General features: G+C 41.6%; 1 protein-coding gene across 5 annotated transcripts in view; it reads left to right on the top strand.

Annotated features, from left to right (window-relative positions):
- The window catches only part of pde7a (phosphodiesterase 7A), a 138,816-nt gene that overhangs the window by 109,854 nt on the left and 3,416 nt on the right, over positions 1-25,546 (top strand). For 3 of the 5 annotated variants that reach the window (XM_043689281.2, XM_087985936.1, XM_043689280.2), the window contains 5 exons: positions 2,735-2,826; positions 11,915-12,059; positions 12,864-12,977; positions 17,460-17,556; positions 19,910-19,990. In XM_043689281.2, the coding sequence (XP_043545216.1) occupies positions 2,735-2,826; positions 11,915-12,059; positions 12,864-12,977; positions 17,460-17,556; positions 19,910-19,990 (529 nt within the window). The remainder of the gene's footprint in view (positions 1-2,734; positions 2,827-11,914; positions 12,060-12,863; positions 12,978-17,459; positions 17,557-19,909; positions 19,991-25,546) is intronic. The other 2 variants (XM_043689284.2, XM_043689283.2) reach the window with 1 other exon arrangement.

Raw genomic sequence — 25,546 nt, 5'->3', positions numbered from 1 at the left:
ACAAGCACTTCTGATTTGTCTTCATTTTTCCTTAACCAAAGATTTCTCTCCCCTGGTTGACTATACGATACTATCATTAAGCACATCTGTCCTTTCATTTCCCAGCATTCTGAAAGGGCTGTTCTCTCTGATTACCTGGTCCACTCCTCAGCCAATACCATCTTATGCTTTTTTTACATTACTACTTTTTAAGCAACACCTGTCTTGTTACTCCTCTTTCACTGTCCACAGCCCAAATGGTGCTTCCGAGGGAAACAATAATTCTTTTCTATTTCTTTAATGTTCACAGCTCACAATATAATCTACATTAGAGGGATGAAATGCAAAGCAGATGAATGCAATTCTGTTCTGTGTCCCCAAGTTTTGAATCACCTCTCATTTGAATTCTCCACACACTCTGACCTTTTCAGTCTTTGACCTACTGCAATATTCCTGTGAAGCTCAATACAAGCTCATCCCACTTTGTTAGTGGCCCAAAGTCTCCCTCAGCAGAACTGCAAAATATTTGAGATGGAAGGTTATCCAAAGATGTTACCTAATCTGCTGAATATTTCTCGCATTTTAATTTTTGTTTTAGATATCCGCATCTGCAATACTGCTTTATTAAATGAATATAGCACCCTCTGGTGGTGTTAGTTTTAGTATTCTATTAGGTGTAACATTTAAGTTTGGTGCTGCTTTTAACATGCTTGAAACACTGCCTTTTTTGAAAGTGGACATTTAGAATATCTGATTAGTCATTCACTCCAGTTTGTACTGTGAATCATATATCTGAACCACATATATTTAAAGTATATCTGCAACGCAGCAATGTTGTCTAATTAATTATGTATAATTGGCATTTTGCTCACGTTATGTGATCTCACTCTTATAAAGTAATTGCTATAATTTATAATCATGTGTTACATTTACATATACAATACTGGTATTTGAAATTGCATCATTAGGTTAAAAAATTCACAACCAATGAAGGACTTTTGAAATGTCATCACAGTTATAACATATGGAATATTATTAATTCATCATGATAGTTCAGCTACCAGGAATTTATTGTATCAATTCACTCCTATATTCTGCTGTTTCCCTTGTATTTATTAGAAGACCATAAGAACAATGTTTCTATGAGCTTTGTTTATCAAAAGTGTAAACCAAGTCTGATCAAGGCGATCACATAAAAACATAAAATGTAGGAGTAAAAGGTCATTGGTCCTTGAAGTCTGCTTTACCATTCAATGAGATCGGATAATCCCCAACTCCACTTCTGTTTTTTTTCCCCATTCACCCTGATTCCCTTGCTGCTTGACAACCTGTCCCCCAAACTTGAGCCTCGGTCGTTAAGAGCTTTTGACAGTTGTCTGTGGTAAAGAATATTGCAAATTTACTACCCACTCGGAGAAGAAATTCCTCTCATCTTCTCTCAAATGGGCAACCCCTTATTCTGAGACTATTCTCTCTCTCTCACCAGGAAAAACAACCTTCACCATCTACCTTGTGAAGCTTCCTCCTGTGAACCTTTTTAAGGTTCAGTAAGTTACTCTGTCACTCTTCTAGACTCCATTGAGTACAAGCCCAACCTACTCAATGTTGTCTCATAAAAGATAAAGGCCCAGATCTTCCAATCTGGATTGGAAACCCTATTTCTGACCCTGATTACAGAACAATGCACACTTACCTGATTTTTTTTTACCCTCTGTGATCATCCAGTGGAGATTCCTTTAGAACTCTGAGTTGGATTTTTATTTTGTTTTTGGAGAATCTTGGGGAAATGTCCACCGAATGTTTAATCTTCCTGGGCAGTTCCAATGGAATCTTTACATTGTAACATCTGGAGGAGTTTAACATTTTGGTTTCCAGTCAACTAGAGACTGGAAGATGTGGAACATGAATTCATAAATAGTGTTTAGATTGCCATGAATCTATGATTTTATGTTGTCACATTCTCAAACTATTATACAATAGTGTTATGTATGAAAGGTTACAGAAATGAATCTGTTCAGTGTGTTTCAGATTCAATTTGATTTTTTTTTCAAAAAAATGTTCATTTAGTAATGTTCACTCTGAATTTATGATGTGGAGGTGCTAGTGTTGGACTGGGGTGGATAAAGTTAAAAATCACACAACACCAAGTTGTAGACCAACAGATTTATTTGGAAGTACTTGCTTTTGGAGTACTACTCCTTCATCAGGTAGCTGTGGAGCAGGATCATAAGACACAGAATTTATAGCAAAAGATCACAGTGTCATGCATGTAACTGATGCAATATATTAAACAAACCTAGATTAACAGCAATTTAGGTTGATTCAATATATCATATCGGTTGCATGCAAGACACTGTGATCTTTTGCTATAAATTCTGTGTCTTATGATCCTGCTTCTCAGCTACTTGATGAAGGAGTAGTGCTCTGAAAGGTAATACTTACAAATAAACCTGTTGGACTATACCCTGGTGTTGTGATTTTTAACTTTTAACCCTGACTTTGTCCATTTTAGATGATGTAGAATCTCAGGGCATTGTCATTTTGCTAGTTAACCATAACTGGTTCTTCAAAAGAATAACTTTATTGTGCTTTTGGAGATATTTATTGACAAGGAATTGAGAGAGAATTTAGATTGGAAAACAGGATATTTTAAAGTATCACAGAAACTGCTCTTTCTAAGATTGTCTTTTAGAAATGAGATTAATTTGAAGTTCTGTTTTTCTATAACCACTAATAATCTTCCTTTCACTCACAGAATATCTCGGTGTTAGAAAACCATCATTGGAGGTCAGCAGTGTGCGTACTCCAGGAATCCAAATTATTTTCACATCTTGCAGTTGAGGAAATGTGTGTATTTGATGTTTTGCTCAATATTCTCTTCATAAATTTGATTGCATCTGAATTAGTTGCTCAGTTTATTCAATGCATGTTCAAAAATGACTCTCATTCTTAATTTCCAAGTAATTAGTGTATAGATCCAGCAATTTTTAAGTCTATGTAAAGTTGACTTTTTCTTTAAGACAACTTTAATTTTCATCTCTAATCTTGTTTTTTGAAAATTCATTCATTGGGGGCTTCACTGGCTGGAGCGGCATTTATTGGCCATGCCTAATTACCCTTGAGGAGGTGGTGGTGAGCTAACTTCTTGAACAACTATAGTCTCTGCAAAGTTATATGCACAGTGCTGTTAGAAAGGGAATTATCTGAGACGTCTGGCAATTTTTCCAACTTTTCAATGTATTACATCTTCAAAAATTGAAAAGGAGAGCTATAAAAGTTTTTTTTTCTTGCGCATATCTCTGGACATTTCAGTGCCAAAGGCTAATGTCTGACATTCAGTATCAAATGAGTGGAAATTACCTCCTATTACATACTGAAAAAGCCAACATTATTGTTGATTCAGTCATAAATCTAGTGCCCTAACCATGAGCTCCATGGCCCTTCCCAGACATATTGTGAGGCAGCATCAGTCCAAGTTAAATCTTGGCATCTGATCCTAAACTGAGTTTCTGACTCTAATTTTACTGACTATAAATCCTGGTCTTGATTATTTCTGGTTACTGACCTCTCACTTGCTGGCAGCACACCCACCTTCACAGTCCTATGGAGACAACTTCCTAACTGGTTGCCTTTGTATCCGCAATCCAATTAAGGAAGGTAGGCTTCCTGAGGCTTAATCTGAAGGATGCAGTCCATTGACAGAGGTTGTCACTGCCACTTCAGGTTAGCCTCTGCCTTGAGCTGCCATCTGAAGACATTTCATTTCTTCATATAAATTGTCACAGCTCCCAGGCCACTATTGTGGATGGAAACTCCCATCAAAGGATGATTGCAATTAACGCTGTGGCAGCTGCTCCTGGTGACTCTGAATAGGGGGGTGGTGGTTGAGTAATAACCCTTTTGACATTCCATGGCACCACCATCACAGAATTCCCCAACTTTTAAATCACAGACGTTAGTTCGTAACAGAAACTGAACTGGACCAGTCATATATATACTGTGGCTACAAGAGCAGGTCAGAGGCTAGAAATTGTGTGATGAGTCACTCTGCTCCTGATTTCCCAAAGCCTGTCCACCATCTGCAAGGTACAAGCTGTGATGTGATGGAATACTCCCCACTTGCCTGGATGGATGCCGCTCTTAGAACACCCTAGTTTAACACCATCCAGGACAAAACTGGTACCACAACTGTCTTTAATATTTAGTCATTTCACCACCAATGCAGTGACAACAATGTGCTGACTACAAGATGCATTGCAACAACTCACTCAGGCTCTTTATTGAAGCACCTTCCAAACTACAGTTTGTATCGCCAAGAAGAATGTGTCGTGTTTTACCACCTGCAAGTTCTTCGCCAAGCCACTCATCATCCTGGCTCAGAACTATATTGCCATCAGCTCATTGTTGTTCAAAATCTTGGAACTTCCTTCCTGCATCCCAAGAACTGCAGCTGAGCACCACCTTCTCCAGGGCAGTAAATGCTGACTTAGTCAAAGATCCTCCCATCCCTGAATTAGAGATGCACAGCACGGAAACAGACCCTTCAGTCCAACTCATCCATGCTGACCAGATATCCTAACCTAATCTAATCCCATTTGCCAGCACTTGGCCCATATCCCTGTAAACCTTTTTTTATATACCTATCCAAATGCCTTTTAAATGTTGTAATTGTACCAGCCTCCACCACTTCCTCTGGCAGCTCATTCCATACATGCACCATCCTCAGCATGAAAGAGTTGCCCTTGGGTCCCTTTTATATCTTTCCCGTCTCACCTATGCCATATGGACTCCCCCAATCCAAGGAAAAGAACTTGTCTATTTATTCTATCCATGCCCCTCAAGATTTTATAAGCCTCTATAAGGTCACCCCTCAGCCTCTGATGCTTCAGGGAAAACAGCTGCAGCCTATTCAGCCTCTCCCTTTAGCTCAAACCCTCCAACTCTGGCAACATCTTTGTAAATCTTTTCGGAACCCTTTCATGTTTCACAACATCCTTCCGATTGGAAGGAGTCCAGAATTGCACGCTTGAATCCAAAAGTGGCCCAACTAATGTCCTGTACAGCTGCAACATGATATCCCAACTCCTATGCTCAATGCTCTGACCAGTAAAGGAAAAACATACTAAACGCCACCTTCACTATCCAATCTACCTGTGACTGTACTTTCAAGGAACTCTGAACCTGCACTCCAAGGTCCCTTTGTTCAGCAACACTCCCCAGGACCTTACCATTAAGTGTATAAGTGATTTGGGGAGTATTCCATCTGATTTGCTTTTCCAAAATGTAGCACCTCACATTTATCTAAATTAAACTGCATCTGTCACTCCTCAGCCCATTGTCCCATCTAATCACTTTGTTCTTTGAGGTAACCTTTTTTACTGTCCATAAGGGAAAAGTAGTCACATGGACACCCCAGCCAGCTGCTGGTGAGCCACTGCCAAGTATCTTTCAGCTTTGTCTTTAGTGGAGGTACTTGCCTTGCTGGGATGATCTCTGTGGCATCCTCATAGAGTCATAGAGGTGTACAGCATGGAAACCGACCCTTCGGTCCAACTGTCCGTATCGACTCAGATATCCCAACACAATCTAGTCCCACCTACCAGCACCTGGCCCATATCCCTCCAAACCCATACACGTACCACCCTCTGCCTGAAAAAGGTGCCCCTTAGGTCTCTTTTATATCTTTCCCCTCTCATCCTAAACTTATGCCCTCTAGTTCTGGACTCCCCGACCCCAGAGAAAAGACTTTGCCTATTTACCCTATCCATGCCCCTCATGATTTTGTAAACCTCTATAAGGTCAGCCCTCAGCCTCCAGCACTCCAGGGAAAACAGCCCCAACCTGTTCAGCCTCTCCCTATAGCTTAAACCCTCCAACCCTGGCAACATCCTTGTAAATCTGTCCACAAGTGGGTATTTCACTGTTCAAATCAGCTGTTTGCTGCAACTTGCATCTCGCAAGGTCACTCAGAAGGGGGAGGTTTTTCACTTACCAACCTGATACCTTTTGGCTTATGGTCCAGCTGTTAAAATATGCCTGAGTGGGACAGGTAAATTTCTGCCCCTTTCTTTCTCTATTGATGAGACATTTCACTTCCCGCTTCAGAACCTCGACCAGAATGCTGAGCAGAGAGGGCTTTAACGTCTTAATCTGATCTAAACAGTATAACTGCTTGGAACATTTGACCCCGGTATTGTGACAGATGGCCTACATCCAACAACAAATTCCATTCTCCTTCATACCCTGCTTTGTATTTGCCATTTATGTAATTGCATCTCTTAATGCCAAAATACTTCATAGGTTGCGATTTGGGAGATTTGTAGCACAGAATTTTGGATTAGGTTGAAAGTTTGCTCACTGAGCTGGTAGATTTGTTCTCAGACATTTTGTCACCATGCTTGGTAATATCATCACAGAGCCTCTGATGAGGCACTGGTGTTCTGTCCGGCTTGCTATTTATCTGTCTTAGTCTGTTGTGATGGGTGATATCACTTTTGGTTCTGTTTCTAATAGATTGGTAAATGATGTCACAGAGTCATAGAGATGTGCAGCATGAAAACAGACCCTTCGGTCCAACCCGTCCATGCCGACCAGATATCCCAACCCAATCCAGTCCCACCTGCCAGCACCCGGCCCATATCCCTCCAAACCCTTCCTATTCATATACCCATCCAAATGCCTCTTAAACGTTGCAATTGATCAGCCTCCAACACTTCCTCTGGCAGCTCATTCCATACCCGTACCACCCTCTATGTGAAAAAGTTGCCCCTTAGGTCTCTTTTTATATCTTTCCCCTCTCATCCTTATCTTATGCCCTCTAGTCCTGGCTCCCTGACCCCAGGGAAAAGACTTTGTCTATTTATTCTATCTGTGCCCCTCATAATTTTGTAAACCTCTATAAGGTCACCCCTCAGCCTCTGACGCTCCAGGGAAAACAGCCCCAGCCTGTTCAGCCTCTCCCTATAACACAAATCCTCCAACCTTGGCAACATCCTTGTAAACCTTTTCTGAACCCTTTCAGGTTTTGCAACATCTTTCCAATAGGAAGGAGACCAGAATTGCATGCAATATTCCAACAGTGGTCTAACCAATGTCCTGTACAGCTGCAACACGATCTCCCAACTTCTGTACTCAATACTCTGACCAATAAAGGAAAGTATACCAAATGCCTTCTTCACTATCCTATCTACCTGCGACTCCACTTTCAAGGAGCTATGAACCTGCACTCCAAGGTCTCTTTGTTCAGCAACACTCCCTAGGACCTTACCATTAAGTGTATAAGTTCTGCTAAGATTTGCTTTCCCAAAATGCAGCACCTCGCATTTATCGGAGTTAAACTCCATCTGCCACTTCTTAGCCCATTGGCCCATCTGGTCAAGACCCTGTTGTAATCTGAGGTAACCCTCTTCGCTGTCCACTACACCTCCAATTTTGGTGTCATCTGCAAACTTACTAATTGTACCTCTTATGCTCACACCCAAATCATTTATGTAAATGACAAAATGTAGGGGACCCAGCACTGATCCTTGTGGCACCCCACTGGTCACAGGTCTCCAGTCTGAAAAACAACCCTCCACCACCACCCTATGTCTTCTACCTTTGAGCCAGTTCTGTAACCAAATTCCTAGTTCTCCCTATATTCCATTAGATCCAACCTTGCTAATCAGTCTCCCATGGTGAACCTTGTCGAACGCCTTACTGAAGTCCATATGGATCACATCTGCCGCTCTGCCCTCATCAATCTTCTTTGTTACTTCAAAAAGCTCAATCAAGTTTGTGAGACATGATTTCCCACGCACAAAGCCATGTTGACTATCCCTAATCAGTCCTTGCCTTTCCCAATACATGTACATCCTGTCCCTCAGGATTCCCTCCAACAACTTGCCCACCACCGAGGTCATGCTCACTGGTCTATAGTTCCCTGGCTTGTCCTTACCACCCTTCTTAAACAGTGGCACCACATTAGCCAACCTCCAGTCTTCCGGCACCTCGCCTGTGACTATCGATGATACAAATATCTCAGCAAGAGGCCCAGCAATCACTTTTCTAGCTTCCCACAGAGTTCTCGGGTACACCTGATCAGGTCCTGGGGATTTATCCACCTTTACCCGTTTCAAGACATCCAGCACTTTCTCCTCTGTAATCTGGGCGTTTTGCAAGATGTCACCATCAATTTCCCGACAGTCTGTATCTTCCATATCCTTTTCTACAGTAGACACTGATGCAAAATACTCATTTAGTATTTCCACTATTTTCTGCGGTCCCACACAAAGGCCACCTTGCTGATCTTTGAGAGGTCCTATTCTCTCCCTAGTTACCAACCCTTTGGATTCTCCTTAATTCTATTTGCCAAATGTTTTTCATGTCCCCTTTTTGCCCTCCTGATTTCCATCTTCAGTATACTCCTACTTCCTTTATACGCTTCTAAGGATTCACTCAATCTATCCTGTCTAAACCTTACATATGCTTCCTTCTTTTTCTTAACCAAATCCTCAATTTCTTTAGTCATCCAGCATTCCCTATACCTACCAGCCTATCTTTTCACCCTGACAGGAATATACTTTTTCTGGATTCTCGCTATCTCATTTCTGAAGGCTTCCCATTTTCCAGCTGTCCCTTTACCAGCGAATATCTGCCCCCAATCAGCTTTCGAAAGTTCTTGCCTGATACCATCAAAATTGACCTTTCTCCAATTTAGAACTTCAAATTTTAGAGCTGGTCCAAATCGACATGTTTGTTAATGGAGTTCCGCTTTGAATACCAGGCCTCTTGGAATTCCCACACGTGTCTTTGTTTAGCCCGTCTCAAGATGGATGTATTGTCTAGTCAAACTGGTGTCCCTCTTCGTCTGTGTATGGATATTTGTGATAGTTGGTCATGTCTTTTGATGGCTAGTTGGTGCTCATGTATCCTGGTGACTAGATTCCTACCCGCCTATTCAGTATAATGTTGCAGTCCTTGCAGAGTATTTTGTATATGATGTGCGTTCTGCTGGTTGTTGGTACAGGGTCTTTTTAGATTCATCAGGAGCTGTTTCAGTGTGGTGGTAGGTTTATGGGCTACCATGATGTCTAGGAGCTGGAGTAGTCTGGTCGTCATCTCCCAGATGTCTTTAATGTACGGTATGGTGGCTAGAGTTTCTGGGCATGTTGTGCCTTCTTGTTTAGGCCTGTTGTTTAGGAATTGGCAGACTGTGTTTATCGGGTACCCTTTGTTCTTTCTTAGGTTGTACAGGTGTTTTTTCCTTGCTTTTCTTAGTTCTTGGATGCTGCAGTGTGTTGTGGCTCGTTTAAATAATGTCCTGATGTAGCTCCGTTTGTGGGTCTTGGGATGATTGATCCTGTAGTTGAGTATCTGGCCAGTGTGTGTGGAGTTCCTGTAAACAGTGGTCTGTAGCTCTCCCTTGGCTTTGTATTCTATCATGAAGTCTAGGAAGGGGAGTATGTTGTTCTCCTCCTCTTTGGCGAACTTTTTATCGGTAAGGATGTTGTTTATGTGTTTGTGAGCTGCTTCTAATTTGTTGAGTTTCATGATGACAAAGGTGTGATCCACATAGTGGACCCAAAGCTTGGGCTGGATCTTGGGGAGGTTGTTGTTCTAACCTCTGCATAACAACTGCTTCTGCTAAGAGTTCTGATATTGGTGATCCGTTGGCATCCCATTGATTTTTTTTCATAGGTCTTGTCATTGAAAGTGAGTGGATTGTGAGGCACAGGTCTACTAGTTTGAGGATGCTGTCCTTGCTGATGGATTTGGTGCTGTCAGGTGTTTGTGTCCTTTGTTCGTCTAGCTGTGAGGCCAGTGTTTCTTTGGCTGGGGTGATGTTCCTTGATGTGAACAGGGCCGTCACATCGAAGGAAACCATGACCTTGTCGTCCTCTAGCTTGGTGTCTTTGAAGGTATTAAGGTTCTGCTTTCCTGCTGAGGACTCTTGTCACAATTCCTGTGCCAAATGGAATAGACCTAAACAAATAATCAGCTCACAAGTGGCCATCTGATGTATTATAGGACATCAGCAGTAGTTAGACTACATCTGACCACCGTCTGGCAACAAATCTCTCTCTGCCTCTGTCTCCCCCCCAACCTAGTAGACCTGTGTCTCACAACTCACTCACCTGCAATGATAACACCTACAAACACACTGGGATGCCTATGGGATCACCAATATCAGGACTCGTAGCAGAAGCAGTAATGCAGAGGTTAGAGCAAACAGTCCTTCCCACGAACCAGCCTAAGCTTTGAGTTCACTATGTGGATGACATCTGTCACCGTCAAACACAAATTAGAAAAAAACCCACAAACACATAAACAACATCCTTACATGTATAAGGTTCATCAAAGAGAAATAGAACAACAACAGACTCCCCTTCCTAGACGTCATTATAGAATGTAAAGCCAAGGAAGAACTACAGATCACCGTTTACACGAAAGCCACACACTGACCAGATACTCTACTAGAGGATCAATCATCCCAACACCCACAAATGGAGCTGCATCAGGACAGTATTTAAATGAGCCACAACATACTGCAGCACCCAGGAACTAAGAGGAGCCGATGAAAAACACCTATACAGCATATTCAGGAACAGTGGGTACCTGATAAGTGCAGTCCGCCAATTCCTACACAACAGACCTACAGAAGAAGACACAATGCACCCAGAAACTCGAGCCAACCTGCCATACATTGAAGACATCTGGAAGATGCTGACCAAATTACTCCAGCCCCTCGGCATCATGGTAGCCCACAAACCTACAACCACATTGAAACAATTCCTCATGAATTTAAAGGGCCCCATTACCAACAACCAGCAGAACGCTCGTCATATACAAAATACTCTGCAAGGACTGCAGCAAACAGTATATTGGACAGGTGGGCAGGAATCTTGCCACTAAGATTCATGAGCACCAATAAGCCACCAAAAGACATGATCCACAATCATTAGTATCCATACATACAGACAGTTCGACTGGGACAATACATCCATCCTGGGACAAGCTAAACTAAGGCATGCATGGGAATTCCTAGAGGCCTGGCACTCAAACCAGATCTCCATTAACAAACACTTTGATTTGGACCCCATTTACTAACCTCTCGGAGAAAGAAGCAGAAGTGATATCACCCACCACAACAGACTAAGACACATAAATAGCAAGCGGGACAGAACACCAACACTTCACTGGAGGCTCACTGATGATGTGACCTAACATGGTGACGAAACGTCTGAAAACAAATCTGCCAGCTCAGCGAGCAAACTTACGAAATGCTTAGATTAGATTACAGTGTGGAAACAGGCCCTTCGGCCCAACAAGTCCACACCGACCCGCCGAAGCGAAACCCACCCATACCCCTACATTTACCCCTTATCTAACACTACGGGCAATTTAGTATGGCCAATTCACCTGACCCTGTACATCTTTGTGACTGTGGGAGGAAACCGGAGCACCCGGAGGAAACCCACGCAGACACGGGGAGAACGTGCAAACTCCACACAGTCAGTCGCCTGAGGCGGGAATTGAACCCGGGTCTCTGGCGCTGTGAGGCAGCAGTGCTAACCACCGTGCCGCCCACTAAAGTGGTGAGAAGATTTGAAAATTCTTTTCTGGAGGATACTGATTAAGGTATTATAGAAATAAAGGCAAATTCTTAAGACTTCTAAGATTTTTCGGCCATAAATGGGCAAATCTGTCTGCGTTGTGTGGCTCAGCTGTTCGACATATTAAAATTTTGACAGCATTGACTCCCTGTCGTTTATACCCAGTGCTATTTGAAGGATGTAGAAATGATTAGAATTTACCTTTGCAGTCAAATTCTGAAGTGCAAAGATCAAAAACTTTCGCATCTTGTGAGCTCCATCTCTGTAAAATAACCTAGAATGATATCATGGTACTTAGTATGTTTCACTTTTGTAAAATGTTAATTTTTTTTTGTTTAAAGCTATCAAATGGAAAGCCAGTTGGGATCCCTGATTCTAGCCACAGACATAACCCGCCAAAATGAGTTTCTGACGCAGTTCCGAACTCACTTGGACAGGAGTGACTTGTGTTTAGATGAAGCAGGTCATCGACATTTCATGCTTCAGGTAACCTTTTTTCAAACTGTCAGCAGTTGCATATTTTAAGCTGTTGCATCACCCTGATCCCAACTCCACAAAGGACAGACTTAATGGAATATATCCTGCCTCCCCCTTGAATAGTTATATTGATGGACACTATCTTATCTCAACAAATATATATGTATTAAGTCTGCAGCTAACTTGATATATTTTAGTTGCTGCTAATTCTTGATGGGGAAATAGTATTTCATTACTATATGTCTGAAATTGTAATGTAACTTGAATGTTTTTTAGTAGAAATGAATACATTTATAAGAATATTTTAGAAAAATTGACGATGTTAGCTGTAGCATAATGTTTATTACTGAATCAGCAATCGAGGTCTGGACAAATAACCAGGGATGTGAGTTCAACTTCTGCTGTGGGAATTGAAGAATTGTCTAATAAATCTGGAATAAAGAGCTCATCAGTAATAGTGACCATGAAATTTACTGGCCTGCCATTGTAAATACGCATGTGCTTCACTATCTTCTTAAAGTTGATCTGCTGCCTAGTTGTTCTACCCTATACGTGATTCCAAATTCAGTCAAATTATATGATTGATTTCTTGACTTTGGAATGGTTTAGCGAACACTCCATTGTATCACACTGCTATAATTTAAAAAAAAAGAGTATTTGGCTTCAACCATAGCACTGCAAATGACAAAGCCACATCCAGCCCAGGTATCCCTGCAAAGTCATTCTAGCTAACATATGGTGACTTATCAAAGTCGGAAAAGCTGTTACACAAAACAGTCAAGCAAGTCGTGTTCATTGAATTATCCTTTTCAGTCAGGGTGCCAACATCCTCCACCGCTACCCCAGCAGAAGTGTTATCTGTGTGGCGTTCAGTCACAGGAGAATAGCTGGATGAAATCACATGTCATCAGGTCAAAGAAGGCCAAGGTAACATTGTGTCAGAAACAAAAAAACTGCAGATGCTGGAATCCAAGGTAGACAAGCAGGAGGCTGGAAGAACACAGCAAACCAGCCAGCATCAGGAGGTGGAGAAGTCAAGGTTTCGGGTGTAACCTTTCTTCAGGGTTGCACCCGAAACGTTGACTTCCCCACCTTCTGATGCTGGCTGGCTTGCTGTATTCTTCCACTGTCCTGCATGCCCACCAAGATGACATTGCAACATACCGTCCTCCCATAGCTGATGAATCAATGCTCCTCCATGTTCACAAATAGTTTGCCAAAACAGTGTGTAGCAGGGACATAATTTATTTAGCATGGGAGATTTCACTTTACATAACCAAGTGCTCAACAGCACCTTTGCAAGCCAAGGTAGCCAAATTCTGAAGTACTTACTGCCAGACTAGGCCTGTGTTAAAAGAATCACTATGACACAGAACCTTACGCAATGTCAGTAGTCCACCTGTTGCAGATGCATCTGCCCATGACATTGTTGGTTGGAGTGACCACTACCACAGTGTCTGTGAAACTGAGGTTCCACCTTCCTGCTGAGGATTCTATCACAATTACTGTGCCAAATGGAATAGACTTAAAAACAGATTTAGCAGCTCAAAACTGGCCTTCTGAGGAAGTATAGAACATCAACAGTTGTTGGACTACATCTGACCACAATCTGACTACAATTGTTTCTCTGTCTCTCTACCATTAAGCCAGGTGACCAAACCTAAACTATGTGAATAATAGAACACTAGGTGCATGTTAAAAACAAGTTGTTAATTTGGTAAGTCCACAACTCAAGGCAAACTAACAGATGGAAGCGGCATGTATGGATGCATCTGTCAACCAACAAAGTTTACCCTGTTACATCCACTCATGAAAAGTGATAGATAACTGAATCGCTAATGAGAGGAGACTTCCCATTTTTGATGGTGGAGTCTATCTTGTTTAAAACCAGACAAAAGCATTCGTAACCATCTTCTTCTAGAAATGCTGCATAAGGGTGATTAATTTTGGCCTTCCACTGAAGTCCTCAGTGCGATCAATGCTAATCTTGAGCCAGTTTGATTCATTTGAGTTGGCCACAGACACTGGCTACAACGATGGCCATGAGCCCTGACAGCTTCCCAGATGCTGAAAACTATTCTAAAACTAACCTTCTCTTCATTAGTGACCTGACAAAGTAAAAAATTGCTTGGTATGTTATGTCCACACAAAGCAGGAGAGATCCACTCCACGGTCCATTACTCTACTCTTCAATCATTGTAAAATAGCACAATTGACAATATATTTGACTATAAAGCACCACTTTACTCACCAGTGCTCAGTTTGGGCTCTGCCAGGACAACTCAGCCCCAGACCTCATTGTGGTCATGATCCAAACAGACTCAGGACCTGAATTCCTGAGCTCAGGTGAGAGTGACTGCCCTTGACATCAATGCAGCATTTGGCTAGTTATCAAGGAGCCAGAGTAACATTTTAAATCCATAGGAATCGGGGAAACTCTCCACTGGCTGAAGGCATGTCTAGTATAAAAGAAGATGGTTAAGATTGTTGGAGGTCAGTTATCTCAGCCACAGGACATTGCTAAGGGACTAATAATGTATTCTTAATCATCATTAATGATGAATAACAAGATCCTTGGTCTGACCATCTGTTCTATCAATGACCATCCCATCTTCATAAAGTCAGAAGAGGAGATGTTCATTGATTGTGATGAGTTTTGAATGGAACCAAATGCTGTACATAAACATTCCATATCCATGTGCAGCAAGATCAAGATAAAATTCAGGTTTATTCTGATAATTAACCATGAGACCATGATACAGAGAGCAGAGGTAGGCCATTCAGTCCAGTCAGCCACTCTATCATTCAGTGTGATTATGAACTCCACTCTTCCTCAAATCCCTTCATTCCCTAACTGATTAAAAATCTCTCCGTCTTGAGTAAACTTTAAATGACCCAGTTTCAACAACACTCTACAGTTACGCATTCCACAGATTGACTGTCCTTAGAAAAAAAATTCCAAAAAAAATTCCTTAAATGCTGTCTTAAATGGGCAACCACTTATTCTGAGATTATGCTTCAGGTGGTCCTAGACTTCTCCCAACAAAGCAAAACACCCTCTCCACATTCTACCCCGTCAAACCCCTAATAATCTTATGTTTCAGTAAAGTCACCCCTCTGTTTTCTGAACTTCAGTGAATACAAGTCAAATCTACTCAATCGCACATAAGAAAATCTATCCATATCCAGAATCTTTAGTCCCAGAAACTACTCTGAACTGCCTCAAAGGCAATGTGCCTTTCCTTAGATAAGGGGACCAAAGTGTTGTATTTTCTGTTTTCTGGATAGCATCTTGATTGTTTTAACAAGACTTCTCAATTTTTATACTCCATTCCCTTGAAGTAAAGGCCAACATTCCATCTGTCAGTTCTGAAAAATTGTCACTGGACTCGACCTTAATTCTGTTTTCTCTCCACACATACTGCCTGACGTGCTGAGTTTCTTCAGTAATTTCTGTTATTATTTCAGATTTCAAGCAACCTCAGTTATTTGTTTATTTTATTTGCCTTCCCTATTACCTGTTGAACACGGGTGCTAACTTCTGATTCATGTATGAGGACCCCCAGATCCCTTTAATGTAGTCTTTCCCTATTTAAATAATATTCAATTCCTCTTCCTATCAATGTGTCACCTCACATTTTTCCACATTATATTCTATCTGCCAAGTTTGCACACTTAACTGTCTGTATCCCTCTGTAGATTTCTTGTGATCTTCATCACTTGCTTTCCTTCCTATTTTTGTGTCATCTGCAAACTTCACTTTCCTCATCTGAGTCAGTAATATAAATTGTAAATGATCAGAGCCTCTGCTCTGATCCCTGTGATCTTTTACTAATTATAGGTTTCCTCTTCATGAAGCCATATTGACTGGGGGTCACTGGCACTACCAATGATTCCATGGTCGTCATTAGACTCTCATTTCCAGATTATTATAGAATTCAAATTGTCAAGATTGGAACCCAGATCCTCAAACAGTTTCTAGGTCTATGGGTTAATCGTCTAGTGCTAATACTACCAGGCCAATGCCTATCACCTACCTTGATTTTCATCATGCAAATGGGAGGCAATGATCATCATCAAAGAAAAAAAATCTATCTACCACCTTTGGCTATCAGCCAAAGGCTGTATTCCCACTATTGTCATTCTGTGTGTTACTTTTGAGCAGAAGCTTAATGAATCAGCCAAATTAAAATGGTAGCTGCAAGAGTAATTCAAATGCTGAATATTCTGTGACAAGTAACTCACCAGCTGACTTTCCAAAGCCTGACAACAGCTACAAGTTGCCAATCATTGTCAATTAAATAATCCCCACCTGCATAGATGAGTGAACTTCTCCAGTATTGCAGAACTTCAAAGTTAAAACCAGGTAGCCACTAGATTGGCCCCCTTTTAACTAACTTAACACTCACTCCCTCCACCATCATTGCACCAGCCATGCAGTGTGGGCAGTCTACAAAATGCACTGTAGACACTTGAAGTCTCCTTCATTTCCTCCACCTATGAGATACATGGGAATACCACTATCTGCAAGCATTCCTGCAGATCACCTGTCTCACACCACATGACTTGGAACTATATCGCTTGTTGCTTCATCAACACTTTGTCTCAATCCTGGAACTCTTGCCTATGTACATACACTTCATAGACTTCAGCAGTTCAACCACATGGTTATACCAGCATCTTCTCAAGGGCAATTTAGGCAATAAATGCTGACAATACCAGTGATATCCTTGCCCAATAAATGAACGGAAAAAGAAGGAAAAGTGCATATTTAACATTTTTGTTTTAAACAATTGGTTTAGTTTTGCAGCTTCCCACAAATGCCAGATCTCCTGAGTTTCTCCAGAATTTTCTGTTTTTACATAAGATATTCAGCATCTACAGTATTTGCTTTTATTTGTTATTGATCCTACTCCCCCATGCTTAAATAATTCTAAGAAGTTCAATTTTACAATTGCATGTTCTTTAATAACATCCAATGATACCTGTACATGTTTACTTCATCTTTAAATGTTCCCATCTTCATTTCTGACCGTATCTCATCCTTGTCTCCACCTTATCCGTCTGAATGGTAACCGAACAAGACAATCAAACATTCTTGAGCATGTGTCAACTCCATTACTATCTCTTGAATTAAATATTTTGGTATTTTATTTTATCACTTGTTAGGAATTGAAGATATTTTTGGTGAAAATTGCACTGGTAAGGTTCATTGTTGACTAGTGTTTGAAAAAGTCATGTTGTTGCAACGAATGGTCATTTCTTGCCTAAGATAACAAATAGCAATTGTTAACTATAAAATGATAGGAATTGTGTACCAAAAAGCTTGCTTAAAACAGTGAACTAATGCAAGATAATACAGTAAAAACAACCACCATCACAAGCTAATAACTTTAGTTCTCGTTACAGATAGCATTGAAATGTGCAGATATCAGTAACCCATGCCGGCCTTGGGAACTGAGTAAGCAATGGAGTGAAAAGGTAACCCAGGAATTCTTCCATCAAGGTACATGGAATAAACTCACATTTTAAAGCACTTTTTAACAGATAATACTGAACTGAAAGTAAAATCAATTATCCTTTTCAGAATTCTATAACATTCTTACCTACAGGGCTTAGTTTTGGGACCTATGCAGTTCAACATTAGTTGTGTTTTGACCGTATGAATATTGAAAATGTCATTCGTGGCTTCATCTCATCTCATGGTTGGTGAATGAGCTCAAAACTGGAGGAGTGTTACAATTGAATAGAATGGGGGAAAATCAGAATCTGGAGCCACCTACCTTGTTAATTTGGTGAACCGAGTAAATGATTATGTGCAGTCAATAAATGTAAAACAATGTATTTGAAATTATTTCATTAATTTCATTAGATTTATGGCAAATTATTAACTAAACCAAATGAGTAGGTGATTGGAAAAGCTAATTGATTGCTGAGTTTCAAAAGAGGAGTTTCAAATAGATCTATCTTACTTCTGCAGTTATTGTGATGCAGCGCTAATTCCCATGCCTCTGGGCTAGGAAGTCCACATTGAAATACCACTTGCTTAAGAAGTGTGTCTGAATTCTGTTGAACATCTTGATTAAAAATACCTATAAATTCTCACAGACCCAGTTGGAATATTGGTTAATTCGAATCCCACATGGAAGTGAGCTGGAACAATATCTTAAGATGAGGAGGACTGAGCAAAAAGGATTTTACTTGGGGTGTTATGTTCTTTTCCCTGAGATTGTTACACACTTGATGCAACTGCAACATGCCAACTTCTGTGAACAACCAAAATTTAATTAAGCACAGTACAGTACAAACTTTCTGGAGGAACTTTAAACACACACCTTGCAGGGCTTACCGGGTTGTTTCAAAGCTCTTCCTGAACAAAGAAAACAGACCTTTCTTTATACAAAATCTCATCATAGTCAGTGATGCCCACAAGGAGGAGAAAGTGAGGTCTGCAGATGCTGGAGATCAGAGCTGAAAATGTGTTGCTGGAAAAGCGCAGCAGCTCAGGCAGCATCCAGGGAACAGGAGAATCGACGTTTCGGGCATAAGCCCTTCTTCAGGAATGAGGAAAGTTTGTCCAGCAGGCTAAGATAAAAGGTAGGGAGGAGGGACTTGGGGGAGGGGCGTTGGAAATGTGATAGGTGGAAAGAGGTCAAGGTGAGGGTGATAGGTCAGACTGGGGTGGGGGCGGAGAGGTCAGGAAGAAGATTGCAGGTTAGGAAGGCGGTGCTGAATTCGATGGATTTGACTGAGACAAGGTGGGGGGAGGGGCCACAAGGCAACCCCCAGTAACTCCCCACAGTCACATGCCACTCAAGACACAATGTAGTGACCACATCATCTCCAGAAACAGTATCGTGTAAATCATCCCTTAATGGTCAAATCTGTTGCAAATCATTTTTTTAACATTAAAAATCACACAACACTAGGTTATAATCCAACAGGTTTATTTATTTGGGAGCACTGCTCCTTCATCAGGTCGTTTGGAGTATATTTTAACTACAGGGACTGCAACTGTAATGTTCTTATTGATTTCTGAAAAGGAGATGATGACAATGTAAATGGCTCTGAATGGCAAGGAAATGGCCATGTAAATGGCTCTGAATAATAGGAGATGATAATGTAAATTTCTTACCATCTATCTATAAGTCAGAGGCATCCCACCCTAGCCTTGGGACATCCAATGTCCTGCAGGTCAGTAGGGCAAATTAACTCTTTAGTATCTCGGGAATTCTGCCGAGCACTACTGCACCTAGCCTGCATGATCAGACTATCTCCAAGGGGCAGTTTTGAGTTAATGCCAGTCTTCCCTGAATGCCTCACTAGGAGCAACCCTGTAGGATTATATCATCCTTAAGCATGTTACCTCATCATTGTGACAAAATGTCTGAAAACGAACCTTTCAGCTCAGAAAGCTAACTTACATCCATGAGTCTGGCTATCCTGTGGAGGCAACTGAACCCTTGGGGAAGGGGAAGCTGCTAACTTACCTTGTGCTTTAAATTGCTGATCTTTGTGTGAACAGACTTAGCAAAACTTGCACCAATGTACAGTGTCTGCTAAACTTGTGTGTGATTTTTTTTTAAGAAAAGATTATAAACAGAAAAAAGTCAGTTTGTTTATTTTTTAATGAACTTCAACATTATAAGATAAAGCAATTCAGAAAAAAATGCATATTGCACGCAAGATTTATTGGCTTTTGTATAATTTGTCAAGTGCTTCATTCTTGTGTAAAACCAATATGAGTAACAAAAATGTAGAATGTTCACTTTGGTAGAGTAATGCATTAAAAAATAGGGTAATGTTTGGAATTTTTAATATCATCAGTGGATATGCATTTAAGTTCTTTTTCTTTTTAGGGGATATTGAAAGGAAGCATAAACTAGATATAAGTCAGTTGTGTGACCGCCATACAGAAACTGTAGCCAATATTCAAATAGGTGAGTGATATAAGTGTCAATAAAATAATAGTGTGACGATGCTGCTCCTTTTACAAGGTTATTCTATCCTTCTTTATTTTCGAGAGTGTCATAAAGGCAGAGAAGCTGAAGTATCTGAACTGGCTACTTTAATAATGGCTAACAGATGCTGCCTAAATTACCAACAGAAAAGGCTTTCAGGATTTTTTAAAAAACACTTGTGCAATGAAAGGGAAGTGGCCAGTTCTCCTAGTTCAGTTTTTTCTAGTTTTGGGTTAATTTTCACTGGGGACCCGAAGAAACAGGTCCATGCTGATCCCTTGTGTGTGTGTCTGTGTCTGCCTGTCTGTCTCTCTCTGTATCTCTGTGTCTGTCTCACATCTCTCTCCTGTAAGAACATGTTAGAATTTACCTTTTTGCCAAGGGATGTTTTATAGGATGCTGCAGGAAATCAGAACAGCTGTTCAGTTGCGTTTTTTGTGTTGATTGGGTTTTCAAATAGTTATGCTATTCTAAATTCAGTTTTCTTTTGTTTGTGTGTAAATAAATTCTATTTTGTTTAAAACTGATTAATTGGTTTGACCAGCTGCATTGCTCCAGGAATATTCACCTTCCATCTGCTTAAAGCAACGAGAAAAGTTAGCTTCTGGGCTTCCTTAAAATATTTTGAGTGGGTCTGGCCTGGTCCATAACAAAAGTAGTTGACTTTTGTCAGATCTAACTTCTGCACCTACTTGGACATGGTCATGTTACTAATGTAGTGGCCAAGAAGTCAACCAGCAGTTAGGGTATCCTGACTGCCTGAAAATCAATTAAAATGTTGGGACAGTCTTGTCTTATCACAAAAATAAATGTTATGCTCAGCAGTTTCAAAGTAACCAAATGGTGTTTTGAATTTTGAACTTATACTTAAAGGGGGAAGGACTAATCAGAGCGAATAGAATAACCGAAATGGGAATGAATTGTTCATAATTTTCTATTTTCGATTAATCATTTTCCAGCGGTTACATTGGATGGGATTTTCACTTCTGTTGATTGTGGGGAAGGGCAGGCTGGTACCAGGGAAATTTATTCACTCTCAGGATATAGGCATCTCTGATTGGCCAGCATTTGTTGCCTGTCCCAAGTTGCCCTTGAGAAAGTGGACGTGATTCACTGCCTTAACCCGCTTTTTGGTGTAGGTAGACCCACAATACCATTAATGAGGGAGTCCCAAGATTTGACCCAGTGAGATTGTAGAAATGGTGATTATATTTCCAATGCAAGATGGTTTGTGTCTTGAAGAGGAACTTGCAGCTGGTGGTGTTTCTTTGTATCGTTTTGCTTCCTGCCAACTCGCAAATCATTTCTGGGCAAGTAGGCTGTGGTCAGCCTTCTTGACCTCCCCACCAATTAAGATACTCAAAGATACAATTAACAACCACTTAAGGGCCTTACCTGCCATCCGCCAAATCCCATCCATTCCCAGCAAGTGAGACAGCCTAGACCTTCTCTGTGATATAGAAAAAGGAGTAAGTCGCTCAGTCCCTCAAACCTGTTCCACCATTCATTGGGAATCATGGCTGACCTGTGGCCTAACTCCATTTACCTGCCCATCTCCCTTAATACCTTAATAAAAGTTTATCTCAGATTTAAAATTAACAACTGATCCAGCATCCACTGCCATTTGTGAAAAAGAGTTCCCAACATCCAGCACTGTCTGTCAAAATGCTTCTAAACATCTCTCCTGAAGTCTGGCCCTAATTCTCAAACTATGACCCCTGGTTCTAGAATCTCCAGCCAATGGAAATAGCTAGCTAACTTATCTTTTCATATTTAATATCTTGACGACTTCAATTAGATCACCCATTAACCATCTAGATTCTAGAGAAAACAAGCCTAATTTGTATATTCTTTCTAAAACTTAACCCCTAAAGTCCAGGTATCATTAGCAATTTATCTTCATTCCAAAATGGGTGAGCTCACATACTCCATCTGCCTCAGCTTTGCCCATTCACCTGTTTATCAATATCCCTGTGTAATTTTCTGCTATCATCGATTCTGTTTGCAATGCTGCCTAATTTTGTCATCAGTAAATTTGGAAAGGTGATGTTCTATATCATGACCAAAGTCATAGAACATTACGACCCTCATTATGGCGCCGACCTATGAAACCAATCTGAAGCCCATCTAACCTACACTATTCCATTTTCATCCATATGTTTATCCAATGACCATTTAAATGCCTGTAAAGTTGGCAAGTCTACTACTGTTGCAGGTAGGCCGTTCCACGCCTCTACTGCTCTCTGAGTAAAGAAACTACCTCTGATATCTGTCCTATATCTATCACCCTTCAATTTAAAGCTATGTCCCCTCATGTTAGCCATCGCCTTCCGAGGCTCTCCCTGTCCAAAATGTCTAACCCTCTGATTATCTTTTATGTCTCAATGAAGTCACCTCTCAACTTCCTCCTCTCTAACGAAACAGCCTCAAGTCCTTCAGCCTTTCATCCTAAGACGTTCCCTTCACACCAGACAACATCCTAGTAAATTTCCTCTGAACCCTTTCCAAAGCTTCCACATCCTTCCTATAATGTGGTGACCAGAACTGTTTGCATTACTTCAAGTGGGGCCGCACCAGAGTTTTGTACAGCTGCAACATGACCTCATGGCTCTGAAACCCAATCCTTCTACCGATTAAAAACTAACACCGTATGCCTCTTTAACCCTATCAACCTGGGTGGCAATTTTCAGAGATCTATGTACATGGACACCGGGATCTCTGCTCACCTACCCTACCAAGAATCTTACCATTAGCCCAGTACTCATTATTTCTGTTGCTCCTTCCAAAGCGAATGACCTCACACTTTTCCGCATTAAACTCCACTTGCTACTTTTCAGCTCAGCTCTGCAGCTTATCTATGTCACTCTGTAACCTGCAACATCCTTCAGCACTATTCACAACTGTACTGACCTTAGTGTCACCTGTAAATTTACAAACTCTTCCTTCTATGCCTTCATCCAGGTCGTTTATAAAAATGACAAACAGCAGTGGCCCCCACCGAAAACAGATCCTTACGGTACGCCACTAGTAACTGAACTCAAAGATTAACATTTCCCATCAACCATCACCCTCTGTCTTTCAGCTAACCAATTTCTGATCCAAACCATTAATTTACCCTCAATCCCATGCCTCTGCATTTTGTGCAATACTCTACCGTGGGGAACCTTGTCAAATGCCTTACTGAAATCCATATACACCACATCAACTGCTTTACCCTCATTTACCTGTTGGTCACCTTCTCAAAGTACTCTAAGGTTTGTGAGGGACGACCTACCCTTCACAAAACCATGTTGACTATCCCTAATCAACGTATTCCTCTATGGATGATTATAAATCCTATCTCAATCTTTTCTAACACTTTTCCCGCAACCAAAATAAGGCTCACTAGTCTATAATTACCAAGCTTGTCTCTACTCCCTTTGAACAAGAGGACAACGTTTGCCATCCTCCGGTTTTCTGGCATGATTCCTGTAGACAATGACAGCATAAAGTTCAAAACCCAAAGGCTGTGCAGTCTCTTCCCTGGCATCCCAGAGAATCCTAGGGAAAATCCCATCCTGCCCTTGGGACTTTTGTATTTTCACACTTTTAAAAATTGCTGACACCATCTCCTTATGCACCTCAATCCTGTCTAGTCTAGTCTAGTAACCTGTATCTCCGTATTCTCCTTGACGACATTGTCTTTTTCCTGTGTGAATACTGACGAAAAATACTCGGTTAGCGCTTGCCCTATCTCCTCGGACTCCATGCACAACTTCCCACTGTAATCTTTGATTGGCCCTAATCTTACTCTAGGAAAAAGTGAGGACTACAGATGCCAGAGATCAGAGTCGAGCGTGGGCTGCTGGACAAGGCAGTATCCAAGGAGCAGGAGAATTGACGTTTTGGGCAAGAGACTTCAGGAATGAAGCTGGGAACCTCAGGGGTGGAGAGATAAATGGGAGAGGGGGAAGGTAGCTAAGAGTGCGGTAGGTAGACGAAGGTGAGGTAATGGTGATGGGTCGGGGGGGGGGGTGGAGCAGATAAATAGGAAGGAAGATGGACAGGTAGGACAGGTCATGAGGGCAGTGCCAAATTGGAAGGTTGGATCTGGGGTAAGGTGGAAATTAGGAAACTGGTGAAATCCATATTGATCCAGTGTGTTTGGATGGTCCCAGGGCTGAAGATGAGATATTCTTCCTCCAGGCATCGGGTGGTGAGGGTTTGGAGATGGAGGAGGCCGAGAACCTGCATGTCCTTGGCGGAGTGGGAGGGGAGTTTAAGTGTTTGGCCATGGGGCAGTGGGGTTGGTTGGTGTGGGTGTCCCGGAGATGTTCTGTGAAGCGCTTTGTGAGTAGGCATCCCGTCTACCCAGTGTAGAGGAGACTGCATCGAGAGCAAGAAATACAATAAATGATGTGTGTGGAAGTGCAGGTAAAACTCTGATGGATGTGGAAGGCTCCTTTGGGGCCTTGGGCGGAGGTAAGGGGGGGGGAAGTGTGAGCGCAGGTTTTGTAATTCCTGTAGTGGCAGGAATAGGTGTCAGAAGTGGAGGGTGGGTTGTTGGGTGGGACTTGGACCTGACAAGAGAGTCACGGAGGGAATGGTCTTTATGGAAACCAGATAGGGGAGAGGAGGGAAATATATCTCTGGTGGTGGGCTCTGCTTGTCGGTGTCGGAAATGGCAGAGGATGTTGTAATGTATTTGGAGGTTGGTGGTGTAGATCTCCGCCTCTGCTGCTTCTGCTCCCAGGCGGACCAATTCCACCACAGGAACACACCAGATGGTCTCCTTCAAAGACCTCAATTTCCCCTCCCACATATCAATAATGCCTTTCAGTGCATCTCATCCACTTCCTGCACCTCCACCCAACCCCACCCCTCCAACCGCAAAAAGAACAGAAACCCCGGGTCCACACCTTCCACTCCAGCCTCTGACATTCCAGTGAAAGTCATTAACAAATAATGTGAATAACTGAGGCCCAAACACAGGTCAACCAATTCCCAACCATGTCAATAATTTGCCGACAGTTCCGTTTGCTAGTTAATAGTCTCTTTCGTGGGACTTTCTTAAATGCCTTCCTGAAGCCCATATAAACAACAATCATAGACATTCCCCTGTCCACTACCTTGGTCATCACTTCAGAAATTTCAGTGAGGTTTGACAGGCATCCATGCTGGCTGTCTCTGATTAACTGGAAACTTTTATGGTGTTCACTTACCCCATGCTTGATAATTGGTGTGTAAGTCTCTCACTTCCTTTTTAACCCTTCTTAAGAAGTGGAGTGATGTAATTTTCCAATTTAGAGGGATGCCTCCTGTATCTAGGGAACTCTGAAAGATTATAAAACTTATGTTGCCATATCCCAGAGGACCATAGGACTGATTGCTCATTAGAGAGAGATGTGAGTGGTGAGGTTGAAAAGGAGGAATCTTCATAGAAGCCTCAGCTGGTGCAGGAGGTTGAACCCACATTGCTGACATAATTCTGCATTGTAAACCAGTCATCCGTCGAACTGAACTAGCCAACCCCCTGAAAGATTTGAGATAAAGCAT

The sequence above is a fragment of the Chiloscyllium plagiosum genome, unplaced genomic scaffold (assembly GCF_037043375.1).
Source record: "Chiloscyllium plagiosum isolate Xiang-an unplaced genomic scaffold, Cpla_swu_hap1 HiC_scaffold_4, whole genome shotgun sequence".
Classification (NCBI taxonomy): Eukaryota; Metazoa; Chordata; class Chondrichthyes; order Orectolobiformes; family Hemiscylliidae; genus Chiloscyllium; species Chiloscyllium plagiosum.
The sequence above is the reverse complement of the archived record's forward strand: the minus strand, read 5'-3'. Positions and strand labels throughout refer to the sequence as shown.